The sequence below is a fragment of the Harmonia axyridis genome, chromosome 5 (assembly GCF_914767665.1).
Source record: "Harmonia axyridis chromosome 5, icHarAxyr1.1, whole genome shotgun sequence".
Taxonomy (NCBI): domain Eukaryota; kingdom Metazoa; phylum Arthropoda; class Insecta; order Coleoptera; family Coccinellidae; genus Harmonia; species Harmonia axyridis.
In genome coordinates this window covers 8203088-8224812 of record NC_059505.1, presented here as the reverse complement: position 1 = coordinate 8224812, position 21725 = coordinate 8203088, and the positions used below count along the sequence as shown (strand labels likewise).

At 34.6% G+C, this 21725-nt stretch overlaps 1 protein-coding gene across 3 annotated transcripts in view; it reads left to right on the top strand.

Moving 5' to 3' along the window:
* LOC123680443 (GATA-binding factor C-like) overlaps window positions 1–21725 on the top strand; it is a 102175-nt gene that overhangs the window by 19785 nt on the left and 60665 nt on the right. Inside the window, exons 3-4 of one of the 3 annotated variants that reach the window (XM_045618345.1) lie at window positions 8355–8708; window positions 17196–17341. In XM_045618345.1, the coding sequence (XP_045474301.1) occupies window positions 8355–8708; window positions 17196–17341 (500 nt within the window). Of the gene's footprint in view, window positions 1–8354; window positions 8889–17195; window positions 17342–21725 lie in introns of all 3 variants that reach the window. The other 2 variants (XM_045618344.1, XM_045618343.1) reach the window with 2 other exon arrangements.

The following is a 21725-nucleotide window of genomic DNA, read 5'->3' as shown; positions in this document are numbered from 1 at the left end:
TGCTACTATTCTATTTCTACATCTGACCATATCAAAAACTAAGTAGTATTGATCCACAAAACATAAAGTAAATAAGTTTGTTGTTTACTAACATAGTATCATAGCCTCGCTCTGCTATAACTTTTCTGAGCTATCTACAAAACAAAAATCAGAAGACATATAGGTAAACTTAGAGTTCTAAAACAGTTATTTATGATTTTAATTATAGAGGAACTCAGAGTAAGAAACATTGTTAGAGGGAGCCTATGTCATTTTCATTAGATACGCAAATTTTGTCCTCAACATATATATATATGTATGATATATATGTATGATATATATGATATATATGTATGATATACATCTAAAAGGATTACAGGTTCTACAGAATTACTTCTTGAGAATCATGCTACGTAGGGAGAGATTGTATCCAACAGATAATCTTTTTTTGGAAGCAAAAGTTCTTGATATGAGAGGGATGTACTTCCACACCCTACTTATGCAAAGCTTTAAAAATCGAAATTCGATGGAGTACCTCAATCACGGATATAATACTCGTAGAACAGAAAAGCCGAAAGTACAGACCCATAGAACGAAGAAGACTGTAGGACAACGTACATATACTTACATCATGCCACGTATTTTTAACTTGCTGGAGGGTGAGCTGTTAACTAAATTTTATTCACTAAACTCCTGCAAATTATTCAGCAAGTATATTAAAAACTATTTGGGACAAATTGGTAGAGCTAAAGTAGCAGACATGATCAACCAGAGATAGCGATGTCCAACGTCTTAAGTCGTACCTTGCTCATAAGACTGCTTCAATGCCATGGTCACAAAACAGATGCACATATTAAGAAGAGATTAATCCTCCGTGCAACCTTCGGTTTTTGGAGGAAATCTATGTTTATTCAGCAACAGTCTTTTTTTTTGTGTTGTATTGGCTTATTATTTTGTTCAGTTTTCCAGTATGTACATTACTTTTTTGTCAAAAGCAATCAATGTAAATTTAATTGTGAATAAACCATATTATTAACATGAACTATCAAATTTGACAAAATGCGCGCGGAAATGGAAACATATCAGTGATACGAAATTTCACTCAATTCGCGAGTTTCTCCACAAAGAGCGCATTCCTTATGTCCCATATTGAATCAACGTTTCATATCAACATCAAAATATATTGAGATGTCTTCCTATATATCCGAAATTCAAAAAACAAACTTCAAGCACGCCAGACAACGTGGAATAACTGATGACACAAGGAGGGCAAAAGTTGCCAAACCTTGGATTTAAGCTGGTAGATTCAGAAAATAATAAATATTCTGCTTAATATAAATTCGACAATTAAAATAAAAATATCGGATTCAAATTTGCATATTTATTCGGGAATCACTCAAATAAATACATTTCATTCAATTTTATATTCATTCCTAACGATATAGTAATTGATAGATTTGAAAATATATCACAATCCGACAACGTAATCTAAATATGTTGGGGACATGTAAAAATTGCGTATACTCCCTCTATCATGAAATCGAAAAGGAATAATTGTCGAATGTTTCATAAATATATTGAAACTTTTTGTTAAAATATGCCATAACATAAAATGAGTATTTTTTTCTTGTCAGAACTCAAATGCATTTCATTACAGATGTAATTGACACTGATCAAACTACTTACTACATATTATATCAAATTTGATATTTGCTTATGACATCCATATTCAGCCAAACCAGTCTTGAAATCCTCAAACAACTCAATCAACAGAGTTCTTTCCTTCTTGCTAAGAAGTTTTTCCTTGGACTTGGACGTAATCAAAAATTTCATTTTCAACTTTTCGACGAATTAATCTTCATTTTGTTGAGAAACAAAGAGCTTGTCGATTTCAAGCCAGAATCAGGTGTATATCGACGTTTCGGACAGTTGAGTGTGATTTCACAAAGGTGCTTATTTAGCAATCAAATGTTTTGTTTTCATTTGTTTCCACACACATACACGATATGCTACCAGGATCAGATGAGATCCTATCTACAACTTCCTTCCTGCACTCTATGAGCTCGGCATTATTAAAAATCTATTATTATAAGCGTATTATTGGCAATAAAGAAACCGAGTATAACTGGGCCACATTTGCATTATTCATTTAATAGCTTTTGTTCGAAATAATCGACCGTTGGGTAATTAACGAGAATGTCTTTATAATACGCACCTACAGTTGAATTTCTCGGCGTTGTATTTGTTTTTTTCAAGCCTGTAGATTTCAGATGCTCATTCGCTAATCTACTGCTCATGACTTCGTAAATTGTCAGTCACGAAACCACTCGACTGGTTGACGAATTAGTAATTAATTTTTTTCACAGTTGGCTATTCTGGAAATGGGTTAGAATAATGAGTAATGACCCTGGTATATTGTATTGTTGTAGTTGTTTCTTCATTGTATTTCTTTATTGATTTATCCTTAACTTTCTCCATCATTCGTTGATTTAGTTTGATGATCATCCGTGTAATGATGATTTTTATCAACGCCAGCATCTTCAGCTCCTGTTGAAAGACAATTTTCTAGAGCTACTCTTACAGTTACGAAAACTCGCAATAGATTAGGCAATAAATCTATAAGATGCCTCATGTGTCTAGATCCTAGATGGAGATTTATGAAATCAAACAAGCCTGGAGATTTCTCAATATTTAAGAAACTTTATTTTTTATTATTTTATATTTTGTTATGATTTATAGTGATTTAATTGATGTTTCTATTTCAAAAAAGTTGATATTTTCGTTTCTCTTATACAATCAGTTTAATAAATAAAAGGTTTTTTGCAAGGTTTCTTCTCATATTCATCATTTTTTTATTGATGTGACACTATACAATAAAACTGCGCTTAAATCTAGTAGCTTGATATGATTCAAGTACTTGATGAATAAATACCTGCCTTGACTTGAGATTGAAAAACTACTTCTTAACTTGAAATCAAGTCAAGCTTTAGCCAAGTAGCTTGAAAATCAAGCCAAGCCGTGAATCCTTAAATAGAATAGAATTTTGAATATCTATGATTTATTTAGGAGAAAATGATATTATGTTTTATAACTTGAGCGATGATTTATCTATACTTTTGGCAAGCAATTTGTGAGTTGGTGTAGGCTCACTTTGTTCTATTTTTATTTTTTGGAGTTTTCACATTATTTACAAAATGGCGAATGCACCAATATGAATAGGCAAAATCATTCTTAGAATTTTTGTTTGTTAAATTCAAGTCTATGATGTAATTCGAAAAGCTCGAGATCAATTTATTTATTCATGAGTATATATGTGAAACTTTTTCTAAAAAAAAAACAAAACAAAAATAACAAAGCACTGACGTGAAGTCAGGATATTTTGAGCTCGTTCGTTCATGCGCAAGTTACACCCTTGAAGACCACAAACCTGTATATGTGACTTCACTTATAGCAGGGAAGCATAATATTATTCAGTGATATACTAACAACCTTGAATAAACTTTACCCACAGCAACTCCCGTATAGGATCAGATATTATTCCACTTTATCGTCAGTTATAGGTTAAATTTGAAATAAACAACCGCTGGAACCGGTGCGTCTAGCTCGGATCGTCCAATCTGACTACAGAATGGGGCTTTACATCTTCTGGCAAGCAGCAACATGTGCTTCCAATCATATACTACACTGTCCAGAGCGTGAACAGCAAAGCTCTCTTGTTCGTGTTAAGCTCACCGTCATAAAGTGCATTTTCTCAATTGACATGCGATATAATATAGCGTGATAGCCGGTGTAGCATATACTTAACTAAATACATATATTATTGGTAGAAATGGCAACCTTCGACATCGTTCGTTGAAACTTGTATATCGTACGTTCTTGTGATCGATTCGGGATAAAACTTCAAACTATTTCTATAGTTGTTATACTTCGAATTTTATCTACTTTACTATTTCTACGGCGCTGTCTCAAATTTTTCTTGATTATGCGGAAGTCATTAATGTCAAATTTAAACTCTTTTACGAGTTGTAAACTGACATAAAATTCAACTGAATGTAGTTCAGTTTTAATCCGTAATTTATGAAATTCTTTCAACTTGGCACAGAAACAAATTATTTGAATAAACTGCAAATTCCTGGATTTCCATTCTTTTAATTTATTATTTATAAATCTATTGTAAACCATTAGAAAGTGTAGAAACCTATTGACAATTTTAAACAATAACTTCTTCAACTTGCAAAATATCTCAACACAAAAAATTTCTTATTAGGTATTTACTCAGAGTAATAAACATACTTAGATAGAGGAAGCATGTCATTTTCAGTAGGCAAACATGAACTATCAAATTTGATTATAATTCGACAATTAGAAAAAATATCGGATTCCAAATAGTCAAATCTGCATATTTAATCGGGAATCACTCAAATAAATATATTTCATTCAATTTAATATACATTCATAATGATATAGTAAAATTGTGAATTTGAAAATATATCACAATCCGACAACATAATCTAACCATGTTGGGGACATGTGAAAATATTTCCTCTATTTTTATTACTTTATGGATATTTACTAGTTATATTTTCTGCAATACCTTCAGATTGAAATATATGTAGAATATATTCTCAAGTATATTTTCAGTTCCAATGAACATTGACTAAATATTTTTTTTGTGTAATAATATCAAGTAAGCATTTACAATGGAAATTGTCAAAAAATCATCAATTCTTCTTTTCGAAGAAAAAGATAATTAAAGTCAATAAGAACACAATTACCCAAAATGTTAATTGCTGTGTTAGTTAGTTTTGGACCTTATGGTTTGAAGGTTTCGAAAAATGTTTGAATTTATCTGTTGATACCGCATCATGCTGATGACTTGTCTAATTAGATCATTAATTTTTTATCTTGTTAATTATTCAGGCCAAGTTACTCATTGTAGGTACAATAATTTACAATCCGAACACTAAAAAGAGGTTATTCTACCGAAAAAATCTATATTAGAAATGGTTGATGATATTGATGAAGTAAAACCAGTTTGATAATGAATTAAATTATCTTTGGAAAATTTTCTCATATATTTCCTAGTCGAAAAAAAAATTTGTTATTTACAAAAGGAGAAATTTTTGCTTCAGGTTAAGTTTATGATTTTCATATTGTGTATAATACCTAGGTTATGTGTGTTTTTGTGATGAATTAGTAAAATAATAGTATGGATTTGATGTTTCAAATAGGGTTATTGAAAAATCAGAAGTATACTGCAGAAAATTAAAATTTTCAAATAAATTCTGTAATTTCAATATTCAAAAGTCACTTGCGTCAGAATTCAACATGATTTGATTTCAAGTTAAGCTCAAGCTACTTGAGCTTGAACCAAATAGTTTGAACATCAAGCCCAGCCGTGAATCCCTATTGATATTCTTCCACGAGTGTTAAAATGTGCCTTCTATACACTGTGTCCGTAAGTATGGAACAAATTCATTTTTAGCTAAACAGACCATTTTAAGAAATAATCCTGAAACACGTCGATTTTTTGTTTTAATTTACCGTATTTTAAAATAATGATCTAATATACACAAGTACCAAACATGTTTGGAAACAGCTCATTTTTATTAATCTAAAAATGTAACAAACTACAGGGTGTTTCATTCAAACCAATTGTCTCTAGACAATAAGTATTTTTGATAATATTGTTAATTTAACTTATAAAGAATGTTACTCGTTACTTTATAAGCACACACAAAACTATTGTATTTTTGGAATCAACATGTGATACATTTTTGGAATCAGCTCAGCTATAGAGTAATCGGAAAATTGAGACAAAATGGGGATGTTCCATTTAAAAAAAATGACGGTCATTACTCGGAAGCAATTCACCTTGTATATTAGATTATTATTTTAAAATACGGTAAATTAAAATAAAAAAATCGACGTGTTTCAGGATTATTTCTTAAAATGGTCTGTTTAGCTAAAAATGAAGTTGTTCCATACTTTACGGACACAGTGTATAATAATAAAATCTAATCATGAAATTTGTGTGAAACTGAGATATTCTCGCACTATTTTGATCTACAAAGTATGGTAGAATGAAAAAATTTGTCACATGATTATTTTTCAATTTTTTTTAAAGTTTGAGTCATCAGGCCCTAAAAACATCATTTTCAATGAGCGAATTCGTCCCCTGTTTAAAAATTCAGACATCTGCGTGCGTTCAGGACCCTCTCCGATTCGCCAAATTCCCCACAGCGGGACATCCTAGTCACCGTATGTGTGTCTGCACGTCCAACTGTTTGTGTTTGAACTGGGGTTGAGGGTTCGATTTTAACCCCTCACCTGGCGAACGGCAGCCATCTTGCCTGGCGTCCACAATGGCTGCCACCGTCGCCGGCTAGATTATCGCGCGATGCGATCTACAGATAGCATTAAGATTAGCGGGGATTCTAACGTACTTCCGCAGATGGCCACCAAAGGGTTTGACAGCTTGGCCCATTGTTCCAACATGGATTTCCTGACGTGTGTGTGGGAATCGAAATGAGTTTATCGGGATACGTGATTGTGTGTCCAGAGCGTCGGTACGATCCGGGTCTGGATTTATCTTGATTAATTTCCGAAATGGGACCATTAGAGGAGGTTTTAATAGAAAATTATGAGGAGCATTGACATTTTTAATTTATTTGCTTAGAACATCATTTTTACGATGAAAATTTGAAAACGAATATTGTTCCATCATCAAAGCCGCCGGCAGATTTTTGGCGCCCGGCAAATAAATTTTGCCGTCTCGAAAAATTTCGCCGTTAAAAAAAATTTCGCCGTTTAAAAAAATTTCGCCGTTTGAAAAAATTTCGCCGTCCAAAAAATAATCGCCGACTTAATTGTCTAAATGTACTTCATTGGATGCTATAAAGTTGATATGTTCTGTTTTTTACAAGAAAATATTGTTTTTGGCAGGTGAAAGCTCTGATGTGAAACTAAACATTCAGTATTGAATATTTCTCAAAGTTTTCCCATTTGATAAGTTGAATATTTATTGGAGCATCATAATTCGGTTGCGGTTTTTGAATTTTCTTTGTTATTCCTCACAGGCATTTTTTCAATTTCATATGAATTCGAATTGAAAAACGCCCTGAATAATTGAAAAGCATGACGCACTGTAGTCTATAGTAAAGACGACAAACCTTTTTGAAGGTGCATTTTAGTACCTATTCGTATTTTCAACTAGTTGAGAGAGAGCCTATTCGATTTTAAAAAAATCGGCGTTTGTGAATCATTTTATTTCACTAAATAGGAGGTATGTATTTTCACCAAGAAAACATTTTTGTGTCATAAAGTACATACATCTTATTTTATTAACTAACTTTGCCCCCTTACAATTTGGAAATGTCCTGTATATACCGTTCTTTGCGTCGGCCTTGGCTATAAGATATTTCTATACTTTTAACTCTATGATTGCAATAATGCTAGTGGATATACAGGGTGTTCCTACATTGACACGACACCCTATTAGGGTTAAGCGCTGAATTTTTCGATTTTTTTTTCGACACAGCTCCATCAGAGCTATATTCTCAACTGGAATGAAAATCACAGTGTGCTTCAAAAGAATTGAAATAGCCAAATAGTTTTTCCTTTATATTATGCAGAATGTTTATTATTTGTTCTGTATCTACCTGCTGAAATCCAAGGTTTGGCAACTTTTTCTCTCCTAGTGTCATCGGTTGTTTCACGTCGTTTGGCGCGCTTGAAGTTTGTTTTCTGAATTTCTCATATATTTAGGTAATTATTTAAATATATTTTGAGTTAATATGAAACGTTGACTCACTATGGGACATAAGAAGTGCGTTCTTTGTGGAGAAACTCGCGAATTGAGTGAAATATCTTATCAGTGATATGTTTTCATTTCCGCGCGCTTCATGTCAAATTTGATAATTCATGTTGGGGACAAAATTTGCTTACTGAAAATGACATATGCTTCTTCCATCTATGTTTAATACTCTGGAAACGTGTAAAAGGCACGTCCTACCTCACCCGCCGTATTCTCCAGATATTGCACCGTCAGATTATTATTTGTTCTGGTCGATGGAACATGGTCTGGCTGATCAGCAGTTCCACTCATATGAAGACATAAAAAATGTCTTGATTCGTGGATAGCCTCAGAAGATGAACACTTTTGCTGTGACGGTATTCGAGCATCTACCAGAAAGATGGGAAAATGTTATAGCTAACATAAAGGGCAATATATACTTTGAACGATTCACTTGTAACCATTTTTTCACAGTAAATTTGCATGTTCATCAAAAAAAAAACAGTAGCGCACCTTATAATAAAATATTTCATCAAAAATTCATACAAAATCCACTCTAACCAAATTTTTCTTGTTCCAGCCTCTCGCATGTCGTCCGGTCAGATGTGCCGACCACACTTCCACACCCCCCTGCCACACTGGCTGGCAGACTCCAAACCCCTGGCGCACTCAGGACCTTGGGTGCCCTTCGGAGGCGGCGACCCAGACAAATCCCAAAGCCCCAGCTCTGCCCCCTCTCAACACCACAATCTCTTCGCATTCCCCCCCACCCCACCGAAAGACAGCACGCCGGACTCAGTAGCGCCGTCAGCCGGCTCGGAGTACCAGAGCGCAGTGGCGGCGGCGATGGGAGCCTTCATGCACGAGAACCCCCAGAGTTGCGCGTTGGACATGAAGCCTTCCTCGGGTTCCGGTTCAAACAAGCAGCGCGAAGGTAGTGACTATGAAGGGGGCTCATCCGGCATGTTCAATGGTAACTTTGAAAGTTCGTATGGGTCTGCGTATGGCCACGGTATTCACGGGGCTGCGTATTCGCCTCAGAACAAACCACATTTGACTGCCCAAGGTGCCCAGTCACCCAATAAACCTAGAAACAAGTCGAGAACCAGCGCCGGTAAGATTTGACTCGACGACAATTATACTACTAACAAAATGGCGGGAATAAGTTGGGAATGAACCCACCTAAGTGAGGACCAAGACCGTACCTTCTCCCTCTAAGCTAAAACAAACTAAAATCACACGTACCTCTGGTCCTCACTTGGGTCAAGTTCATACTCAACACAAAACGGGCTAAAGCTAATGCAGAACAATATTTTTATTATTTAGTTTTTACCATTTTAGTTACTTTCATTTCTCCTTTACTCATTGAACTTTTAACAACCACCTCATTCGTTTTTATTATTTTGCTATCACTATTTTGATTCTGTTCAGGTTTTTGGAAGTTCAGTTATCTACGACTGCTTCATTTTGAAGCTATTTTACCATTGAATTCGGTCCATTTGCGTTACGTAATGAAACTCATTACACAACTCAAATTTAATAACGAAGATTTAAAACACTAAAAAAAACTTGTTCTATATAAGATGGTTTTTGAATTACCCATTTAGAAAAACCAACTTCAGTTTCACAATAATATATTGTGCAAAAAGTGGGGAAAGTCCAACTTTTCTCACGAGTGTGGAAGTTTGTGAGCCTGGAAGGCAAGTGTCGCAAACACACGAGTGAGAAAAGGACATTCTCCACATGTTGCACACTATACTTTTCCTACAACTGCTATGAAAAGTAGCGTATTCTTCATAGCTTACTCACTTTCAAAACTATGTATTGCTCATACTGTGGGAAATATTATTTCTCACGGCACTTTGCCCGCACCCCGCTTGGTAGACCAATGAAATTGGGCTTTTGAGTCGTTTTTATGGAAACGCAATAAATTAGCACATACTGCCAACGAAGGCCATTTTGATTTGAATCAAGTTTGAATTATTGAAATTTGTGTAGCTGTAGGAAAAGTATAGTGTGCAACATGTGGAGAAAGTCTTTTTCTCGCTCGTGTGTTTGCGGCACTCGCCTTTCAGGTTCGTGCCACAAACTTCCACTCTCGCGAGAAAAGTTTGACTTTCCCCACTTGTTGCACAATATACTATTTCCTACAACTGCACAAATTTGAATAATTCTAATAATGTACCTAATTCAATTCAAAATGACCTTCGTATCTGTTCATTTCTTGCGTTTCCATAGAAATGACTTTTCAATAGTCCAATTTCATTGATCTACCAAGCGAGGTGTTGGCAAAGTGCCATGTGGAATAATATTTCTCACAGTATGAGCAATACATAGTTTTGAAATTGAGTAAGCTATGAAGAATACGCTACTTTCCATAGCAGTTGTAGGAAAAATTTAATCACATCGTTGTGTTTATTTATTGTTTATTATAGGCAGTCGTAGATAAAACTTTGTACTATACCTGTGTGATAATGCATCATTAAATATATCCGTGTGCTTACATACAATTCACACACTCCTATAGTAATGATGCCTTTATCCCACTTGTATAGTGAATACATATTATGTTCTTTCCTTTTGTTCTCTTATATTGTTATTTTATTTTTTCGTTTGGATTCAAAGCAAGCTTTTCACTTTTTCCTCATTTGTTTCTCGGTGTGTCCACACTCACCCTTTTTCGAATTTTCTCCAATTTTGTCGTTGATTCACAGATTTCTTCAGGTTGCACCTTCACGAAGTGGGATGTTGCAACGTTATACTCTTTCCCGACTGCAACATCCGTTCTTCGTTCTTTTATCACGTGACGTCGACAATTAGTAAGTTGCATAGTATCCGCCATTTTATAGCGGTGATGCGTGAAGAAAACTAATTAAAAATTGCAACGAAACCAAAAGTGACTGCGTAATGAGTGATGAGGATGAAATATCTTCTTTTGTTTGGCGAAGTGTCGACCTTCATGGAAATTCTTTCGTGGGAACGAGAGATCGAGGGGTGCCACGATGATGTTGCTAATTAAAGATGTCATTGCTGTTTCTCTATTGTTCGGTGTGGAGAAGATACCCGCATACTTTGATGTTTCGGTTTTGGATTTTTAACTCGACTGAAGTGCTCTCTACGCCGTTGTACGTGATCGTGCCGTTTGAATATAAATACGCGTGGAAACTTCTAAGGGGAATTTGCGACATTTGTACAGATTGTTCGTCATGATACGTCTCGATCACATGCGAATTTTCTTACTCATCAGAGTCTGGTTACTTCTCAAGTTTATTCGAGAACGTCATGATCTGATTCAGAAATTCAACAAGGTCTTTTACGCCAATAATTCTGAATCACAGTTGACACAAGGTTAGGTTAGGTTAGGTTCGAATCTCAATATAATGATTAAGTTATTACTAGGTTGGGTTAAGTTAGGTTAGATTATTCTGATTCTGAAATTCAACAAGGTCTTTTACACCAATAGTTCTGAATTCAAGTAATATGGGGCTTCAAATCACAATATAATGATTAAATTGATGGTTAGGTTAGGTTAGAATCTCAATGAATTGATTAAGTTAATACTAGGTTGAAAAATAACAGAAATTGACGCTACTTCAGAAATTAACGAATAATCCAATAATAGAATAACAATTTTTTTAAAGTATTTTCTTCTACAGTACCTACAAACCTACTGAAAATTTTCTTTTGTTTTCTCTGAAATGAAAACGTTTGCCTTTATTGGACATGCTGACTTTCAACAAGAAGAAGTCAATCGAAGTAATTTGTCCTCAAAATTAATGACATGACTATTAAACTCAACGCGAGTAGCACTTTTACCAGTTTTACAAATTCAACGACAAAAAATATCTATATGATGTAAAGATAATATTTTCATATTGAAATTTCTAATGTAAATCATCGAGAACCTATTCATTCGTTTTAAGACCTGCCAAAATTCATTCATACAACTCTGACAGTAGTTTACCTTCTACAGAAAATGAGATAGAGAAGTTCCCATTATCGAATTGGATTTAGCTTGAAACATTTTTTTCGATAAATCGGCAAATCGAATCCCAAATTTCAATATCGATTTTCGGCTTATACCTGAACAAATTTCACGGTTGACAATACAATCCAGGTGCTCTAGGCTTTACCCCGCAAATCCACAAATAAGTAACTAATTCCTACCAAAATCCGCTACATTGTACGCTAAGCCTCTTACGTGAACCACTGTGTATACTCTAAATTCGGTCACAAATAAACCCGAAATTGCATGTGGGGATTTGCGGTCCGTTCTTAAGTGGTTTTCATTCATCCTCAAGTGCTTTCTTGACATTTTCACGCTTGATTCGACATCAACAAAAAGACGCATTTGGTCCTATCGAAAATGAAAGTTCGAGTCCCGAATTGTAACAACGAATGCGCAAAACTCAATGTGATTAAAACGTACAAAGTTTGCTTTTCGAATACGTTTACGTTTGAGGGGAAATGTTGTGGAAAATTCATCGAATGGGTGAATATCGAAAGATGTTCAGAAATAGGGGAAGCGGGGTTAAAATCGATATCACCCTCAGTTGATTCTAGTCCAGTTAGGTGCCCTAAAACCGGAAACGAACCAAATGAGGGTGAACAACACTTAACGTATCGGAGAAACATTCGAAATCTTCACTTACATTGATGATTTATGAAACCCACAAATTTTCCTTCAGAACAGTTTCGAGAATTCTCAATTACCATCATTTATGGAAGATATATTTTTCTAATCATCACGTCGGTTCAAGTATAGCTTCTGTTCTGTTCGCCTAAGAACAGTTAAGTTGGAACATCTATAAATTGTTTTTCCACGTTACACTCCATATTTAATATTAATTGATGACATCCTGGACGAAGGTGGTGTTTACAAATGCAAATCAATACGAGGCAGAATATTTTAAAAGTTAGTAGTTTAGCAGTTGATTAATAATGTTCTTGCCTTGTTATTATCGAAGAGATATTGTCGGAAGACGATGATCACCTTCAAATCTTACCTAGTCAGTAATGATCAAGAATCGTTATTTCATTTCAATGAAAACTTTTTGACAGTTCTAACAACCAATCAAATTTTGTCATTTTGTGTCATATGAAACAATGGACTAGTTTTCATTTTTTTGTTAAGGATTATTTCTAAAAATTTAAGTAAAATGAAACAAAAATGTGGAAGAATCATTGAAATATCTCTAGAAATGAAAAAGTTATGGGACTTTGAAGTTGCGCTTGGAAGAATAATTTCATAGTACGTGTAAGTGGCGTGACGTCACACACTAGACGACTGGTATTCGCAGAGTGCTTACGAATTCATTGGTGTACAATCACTTGTGCCGTTCGTGTCGTGTTTTGTTCGTTATACGATGGCTGAAATAACTTACTATATACAAACATATAAATTACTTTTTTCTCTTTTTACTTTTTACTCCTCACATAAATATGTTTTGCCATTGATAGACTTCAACAACCAGTACTCAACGACAAACTGTTTATGAAACGTTTTTTAAATAAATCATCGTTATAAGTTGAACCATGATGAAGCAAACTCAAAAGTAGGTACTTACTGGAAAAGTTTAACTCCTTTTATTTCAGCATTGACATAAGATGGATTTGAAGAAAAAAAACTCCATCACTGCGAATATATCTATTTCAGGCAAATTGTCACTTTGTCCTTTCACGAAGCCTTCTTCCATTATGGTGACATAAAAACAAAACTCGAGTTAAAACTACACTGTACAACTACAAACGGCGCGAGAGCCTTGGCGCGGCTAAGTATTTAAACGTAATTTATGGTGTAGCGATCACAGGCAAGTGCCGTGACGTAACAGACCAAAGACGTTCCGCGCTAAAATACGTAAATTTAAATAATCTATTTCTCAGTCATTTATTGATGGATTTTCAAATTTTTTTCACTGATTTATCAGTTTTGCTCTATATTTTAATTATATCGTGTCAAATATAGTATTATCAACATCACTAAACTAGTTCATTGCACAATTGTGAATATTACACTGATAATTGCTTCGGGGTGTTACCATGTAACGAGCTATCGATTGTCATAAAATTTTCTCGTCTATTATCAATGTCCAAGGGATATTACTAGTGAGAACAATTTTCGGAATAGTTGAAACGAAAAAGTTCCATAGACCTATTGCCAGATGCAGATTGAACTGTTTGTATCGTAAAGTCAAGTTTTGCTATCATATTTCCAAGGTTCAACTAGACTTTTTTTCAGATAAATAGGTACATATTACACACAGTTCAAGTACCGAGTAAAATGATACGAGGTTAACCTATACCTAGTTATTATATCGAAAAAATTGCTGAGAAAAACATTAGCGGGTAATATTACGAAAAACCAATTGTTGCGAAAACAAAAAACAAATAAAAATTACGAAAGACACTCCAAATAAAATTGTGAATACAATAAAACAAACGATGGAAAGGCCAGGACTAAATCAATTTCCGATTGTTCTGAAGTGCACCACTCGAGATTTCTGATAATACAATTCCCAAGACTAATTACCTCAGTGTCTCTATTTTGAATTGTGTAGAAATATTCAATTCATTACATTTCATTGTTGCTTTGGCAGATGCGTGTGTCAAAGGTCAATTGTTTCATATCATATGCTCCAGATTATCTATTCCTAATTTCGAAATTATAATCGATATTGCAACATTTGTAAGTAGCTCTCAATACATGCATTCAGTCAGGTGCAAAAGACCTTGAATAAAAAATTGTTTACATTTTATGAATATTTCACAATTTCTAGATTTCCATGATATGAAGAAGCTACCGGAAGAATTTTTTTATCGTTGAGCAAGTCGTTCTACAATCGTGTCCGGTTATTTTGAAAACTGAAATCTCATCATTTCCACAACATCGAGAAGATAACTAACTAGATTTAACATCTCGATGAGATGAAACAATGTTAGATTGAGTAATCCATTCGGAATATCGACAAAGGTTAAGGTTGCACCTCCAGAGAATGTTGAAGACCGGATTCGCCTATTGAACCTTGACTCGAAGAGGAATCATCAGTTAGGTCCATTTTCGAAGGATAATGTCTCAACAGCGGAATAGAATTTTTTTTTGACAACATCGTTGGGTTAAAAAAAAAACGTGGATAAACAATTTGGTCTCTGAATACGTATTCGAAAAATAAAAATTTAGTAGTCTGTTTTGTTTTGTAAATAAGAGATCTCCCAAATGCAAAAACGTTCCATATGTATTCATGTTACTTATTTACTATATACACAATCAATTACTATAATTACACATATCATGTTTATAAATCATTGTTAAACCTTTTCACAACGATGCACGTCGTTTCTTTTCAGAATAATTTCATATTTAATGAAAATACATCTACAATTAGCAACAATCTCTTAACCCCAAAATCTATGGAATCTCTATTTTGCTCAGAGAGAATTTTGGCAATACAGCCAATTTCTTTAAAAGGGCGACGGCAGCAAGAAGATATAACAAAACTGCCTTTCGACTTTAGATTTATGTTAAGAAATAATTTAATTCACACTCAAAATTGATACAAACACAAAGCATTCTTTATTTAATGAAAACTTTGATCTATTCTTGAAGCCACATCTTTGGCATAGTTTGTCTTAAGACACCTTTATAAAAATCGGTTTGTTAAATGCAATTTTTTTATGTGTCACTTCAAAACAAATATTTATTTTCTTAGGATCGAAATTTGATATTCTACGGAGTAAGAGATCCTAGAGAATACCGGGTCAGACGGAGTACCCTGTGGTGAATGTATTGCACGAAGCTTTTGTATGAAATGTAGTGTAGAACAACCTTTACCATCCACTTTTGAAAAAGTCAAGCTTTTGAATAAACCATTACAACGACCAACATAAGCAAAATATAAAACGAACGAAACAAAAAAAATAACAAAATACCCTTCGAGGAGAATAAATTGAAGCCATTAAATCCAACTGTACTTCCATTACAACCTCTAGCATCTTGTTGGTATAACTTGGACATAATTAAAATCTCTTTCAATTTACCAGTTAAATTAAGCATTGATACGGATAAGACCACACACGATTCATTTGTTAAATTACTCTCAGTTAGAATGTGACAGAGTTTATTTAGATTAACATTTATTAGTAGAAAAGCATGCTCTTGTTTGGTTTGATGGTGGAAACTGAATTGAAGGATATGTGTACTGGACTAGGTACTATTGCCTTTTAAGGCACACTCAAAGTGACCATATGTTCAAACTGTCACTGGGCGGTAAAATTGCTAGTCGATTACACAAAACCTCGAAAAATAGTCGTAAACTTAGAAGACCTTCGTTCTGAAATATTATTGTTTCCTACATTTTCAAAATCATTCAATTCAATTGAGTACTTTGTTTCTCAAGGTTGGTACTTCATGAAAACATTCAACAAGAAGTATTTTCGAAAATCTAAGAAATAGTCATACCTATTTGTTTTTTTCTTCTTTTTTCATCTCTATAAATTCAACCCCCTTCAAAATTCTTCGTTTTCTAGTAACCATAGAGTAATAAACATAGATAGAGGAAGTATACGTAATTTTTACATGTCCCCAACATGGTTAGATTACGTTATCGGTTTGTAATATATTTTCAAATCCACAGTTTTACTATATCGTTATATGAATGTAGATTATATTGAATGAAATATATTTATTTGAGTGATTCTCGATTAAATGTAAATTTGAATATTTCGAATCCGATATTTTTCCTAATTGTCGAATTTATAATAAGCAGAATATTTATTATTTTCTGTAACTACTTGCTGAACTTCAAGGTTTGGCAACTTTTGCACTCCTAGTGTCATCGGTTGTTCCAAGTCTTTTGGCGCGCTTGAAGTGTGTTTTATGAATTTCTGATATATTATGGTATTTATTTCAATAGATTTTGAGTTAATATGAACGTTGATTCACTATGAGTGAAATGATAAGTTTTCATTTCTGCTCGCTTCATGTCAAATTTGATAGTTCATGTTGGGGACAAAATTTGCTTACTGAATATGACATATGCTTCCCCTATCTATGTTTATTACTCTGAGTTTGTAACAAATATTTGTGGCACGTTCTTGCCTAAATTCCATATTTTTTGTTTCGTCAATGTCAATGTCCGATAACATTTACTCGAAACACATGGAAAATCTTCTTGACTTTGACGACCCCTGCAGCAAATGAATATATGAATTATAGATTTCCTTATTATCGATTCAGCCTTCCGCCCAAATGACAGCAATAAACTTAGTTGCCGACAATTCAGTTCAATTCCCACCCTAACTGTATATAGGCATGGTTTGTATCGATGTGTAGTAGTTAGATATACCTTGCCTGATGTAATTTAATTTACTTCGAACATCCCCAACGAATTCACTCATCAATTCCTTGAATTCTTTTTCTGTACAGAGGGAAGGGAGTGCGTGAACTGTGGAGCTACCAGCACCCCCTTGTGGAGAAGAGACGGAACCGGACACTACTTATGCAACGCTTGTGGACTTTATTATAAGATGAACGGACAGAATCGACCACTAATCAAACCAAAGAGAAGACTGGTAAGTGCCACTTGTTATATACATATTTAAGCGAAGCGAAGAATGAAATATAGCGAACGGAAGCGAAGCGTGGGCGTTACGCCGCCCGAATTATATTGGTGCGTTCCAAACAAGTGAAATTGAAAAATATGGTAATTTATTTTCGGTCATCCAGGCATGGGTTTTTCAACGCCGTAGATTGAATAATGTTTTCTACGCTTTTGAATAATAACACTCTTTGTTGCGTTTCTATGCTCTCCTTTGGGGTATTATTGTGGGCTTTTATCTGAATCTGCGATGTTTATCAACGTATTCTGGGCACAATGGCGGGGAAGGCTCACGCTGAACAGTGATGTGTTGATGAAGCAGGGCCGTCTGATAGAATTTTCATTCAGTTTTAGTTCATAATAGGCTCAGAAATAGACTCGAAATAGAAGTTTAGTTTTCCCTGTATAATAGGTGTTTTTAAGCTGCATGAGAAGATTCGATGGTTGTTGTCTATGGTTTGACAGTTGACAATGTCAAACTGTGTTGACATTTCTGTTCAGTAAAGTTTGGTGATTCATTATGAATCGTTTAACGCCAGAAAAACGCTTGTAACTTGTGGATATTTACTTTGAATCTGTTCGCGGAGTTCATGAAGCACTTTGTCCATTTTACGGTCAACAAAATCGGCCTAGTGAGTGAGCAATTTGTGCAGTTATTGATAATTTTACCCTTCTCGATTCAAAACCATCAACAAGACGAAGAAATGTGCATATCGAAGAGAATATTGCTGCTGTAGCGAGAAATATTGAGGAAGACGCTGACATGTCAATACGTCGTCGTTCTCAACTTGTTGGCCTTTGTCCTACTACTACGTGGAAAATTGGATCTTGGCTTACGCGCCTTTAAAATACAGCAAGTGCAAAAACTAGAGCTAAATGACCATCAGTTACGTTGCAATTTTGTTGATTGGGGTAATTTTGAACTGGTCGAAGATGAGTGAAAAAATTATGATTAGTGATGAAGCTCATTTGTGATTGGTTGGCTTCGTCAAAAAGAAAATTGCAGTGTATGGAGCAAAGACAACCCTGAAACCATTTACGTATCACCTTTACATCCATTAAAATTGACTGTTTGGGCGGTAAACACGTTGGCTGCATCATTGGTGCTTATTTCTTGAGTAAGAAGCTGAGGTAACTGTGAATGGCGAGCGTTATCGATCCATGTTGATTGATTTTTTATTTCTTAGAATTAATCAGCCAAACATCAACAACCTTTGGTTTCAGCAAGAACTTGTCATACAGCACGCTCTACCATCAATTAATTGCAAAATCAATTTGGTTACAACTTTATTAACTGGCCCCCTCGTTCGTGGGACTTAACGCCACTCGATAACTTTTTATGGGGCTATGTTTAGTCTTTGGTTCATGCCGACAATCAAGCAACTCTTGAAGCATTGGAATCCAATATGCTAGCCACCATTGACGCCATACAGCCAGAATTATTGGAAAAAGTAGTGAGAAATTGGATTAATCGAATGTGCTATGTAACTCGTAGTTGCGGCTGACATATGCCCGAAATCATATTTAAAAATGTCATGAATCTACCAGATTATAATGATGAGAAATTCATTGTGATAAAACTTGTCTCTTTTGTATTATTATTTTTAGAGTTAGCATCTTCTCATGACTGCTCAGTTCAAATCGAAATTAAAGATATTTCTTCACCGAATTTATGGGGTTTTCACATTATTTCTTTGAAAAATAATCCACCTTGTAATATTTCAGTACTTATTTTAAATTTGCGAATAAAAATAAATCATATTTGGCCAGTTTTTCAGGCTATCGATGATAGTTGGAACTATTATAATATTCCTAACTTTTCCTGATCAATCAATCGTTTTGGCAACATCACACACTATTTTTGTCCTTCTCTTGGCAAATATTGACAGATCACGAGAATTTCACAAAGTGGTGTTCTTTCTTACGTTTTTAAGCTCTTAAAAAACACACTTTACGATGGAGCAAGCGTGCAAAAGCTCTTCGTTTTTCTAATCTTCGACGGATCTTTCAGTGACCAGCTTGAAAAATTCGAAAATCGAGATTCGGAGAGTTTTGATTGGTCAGATCCGGTCCTGAGCTGGTTATCGCGAGATCTAGTACTCTCGAAATACGTTTTTAAAATTAACTACCAGGCTGACGGTCGCAAGCGACTGTGGTGGTAGGAAGGCCGAGCTCTCTCAATGGCTCCCTTCATAGGCTAATGAGTTCTGGACTATTACCAATGTACACTCATCCCATTTGTTAGCCGAGTTAGTGACAATGAATAAATGCCTATGCGATCAGCTTCTCTCTCTCTCTGCAGCGATCTCCGCAGTCCTAAATTGGTGTTTCTCTGCCACCGCTTTTCGATGCTCTTTCCGAGAACCATATATTAGGCACGTCGGAGGGTAGAGACAGAGATTATTCATTTTCACAGTTATAAAGTACCAGACGCCCATTGATTTTTCGATTGCCTGTTCCATATAAAGCTAATTACATATTGTGGCGCTTGCTCACTCCTGAAGATGCGGACGTTTCGAATTTTAAATGGGGAGTTATTTACTAGACGTCGGTTTCGATCGACTGTGGCGTATTTTGTTAACTAGGAGTGTAACCAGAGTTGGAGATAGTTTCAGTTCCGTCAGAAGCATTTCCAACGATGCAGATGAATTGACATCGAAGAAATCTATTTTGGAGCAAGAGGAGAAAGAGAAACACAGGAATATATGATGGATAATTATGCGAACTCAAAATGGAAGAAATAAGCCAAATGTCTTATCTTAATTATCGGCAAAACCATCATATTTACTATTCTATTTGAAGAAAATACGAAGAAACTAATGCAGTTTTAGGGATACCTTTCATATAACCGCAGAGAGCAAAACGAAGTGTGAATAAGACACAATCTGGAAACCTCCTAAAGACCTTGCATAGTACACCCAATAAAATAATTAGAGAATATGGAGCAGTGATCCAATATACCTATTTGTAACTAGGTCATAGGAATCCTCGCAAGAATTAGATATGCTTTTTTGCAGAGGACTGATACTCAATTATTTCGCCTAGGTTTTGTAGATTATATTTCAGTATCCACAAGTCTAAACTAACCATTTACATCGTTATAAAATCATTGAAGGATTGCATTAAAGGATAACTAGCCTATCGTTAGATAATTTGATAATTATCATACCAAAGTGCCCCATGATATCTATAGATTTACTTGACCAACCAACATCTAAAAAACGACCTTGCGATACAAATAATACAAGAGATAATAAAGAAACAGTAGCAAAAATTATTGGAATTGAGTTTGACCATAACAAAATATCTAAATATATATCTCTCACATGGAAAAACCAAAATTCAGTAATTCGAAATGATACTGAGAAAGATGACATTAATTATTTGAGAGAGCTTTCGATAAGATTAAATTGAATGTCATTGCGAGCTATAAAAGTAAAATAGATTGTGGAGATGACACACAATTTTTGATATCTACATTTAGATATGGAGAGATTTTAATTGGGACGGTGTAAACAAGGGTGCCTTTCGTCTCTTATCTTGTCAATTTATTTTTTAATTTTTATCTTTGATGCGAAATGAATTGAACGAAAAGCGAAATCTGTTGAAATGCGAAAAATAATAATGAATTGAACGCCCAATTACTTCAGGTAGAGCTGAAGAATTTTTGCTAATAATAATCCATTTTATTTGATCCATTATATCTCCACAGATGTAGATCATCAAGTTCTTATTGGTTACTTGACCAAGAACAAGACGTAGTAAATATTCTTCAGCTCCAGCTGAAGTAACTTATACTCTCTTATTGGAACTAGCTATTTGGTTATCTGAATTTTTCTATTTGGTTTTTTGGAAGACTATTAACATGCTATTAAGACTATTAACATCAACATTTATTGAATAATTCTTTAAATTTCTAACACAGCCAATTACCAGGGGCTTAAGAGCAGGTGATGAAACTAATGTACATCCTATCTTTTGCCATTTTGACTTTATTGGCCGACGGTATTGACTCAAGGGACAAGTATAAGAGTGAATTTTCAAAGAATTAGGTAACAACACTATCTTTGATGGGAAAAACTACTGTAGTACTGTGCAAGCAAAGCAATGGATTGATAAGTGGTTACTGATTATCTGCTCTATCGACAACAACGTTGAAAAGGTGGTATGCTGACTTTGAATTTGGCATAAATACGAATCTTCCTACAGAAAAGGTATTGAAAAGTAAGAGGAGCGTTGAATTACATGTCACACTCTTGAAGATTACTATGTTGAAGTCCAATTTTCACGAAAAATATGTTTTCACTGGCTGGGCCCGCAACCTATTGAGTGAAGTGTTAGAGTAATAAATTCATTTC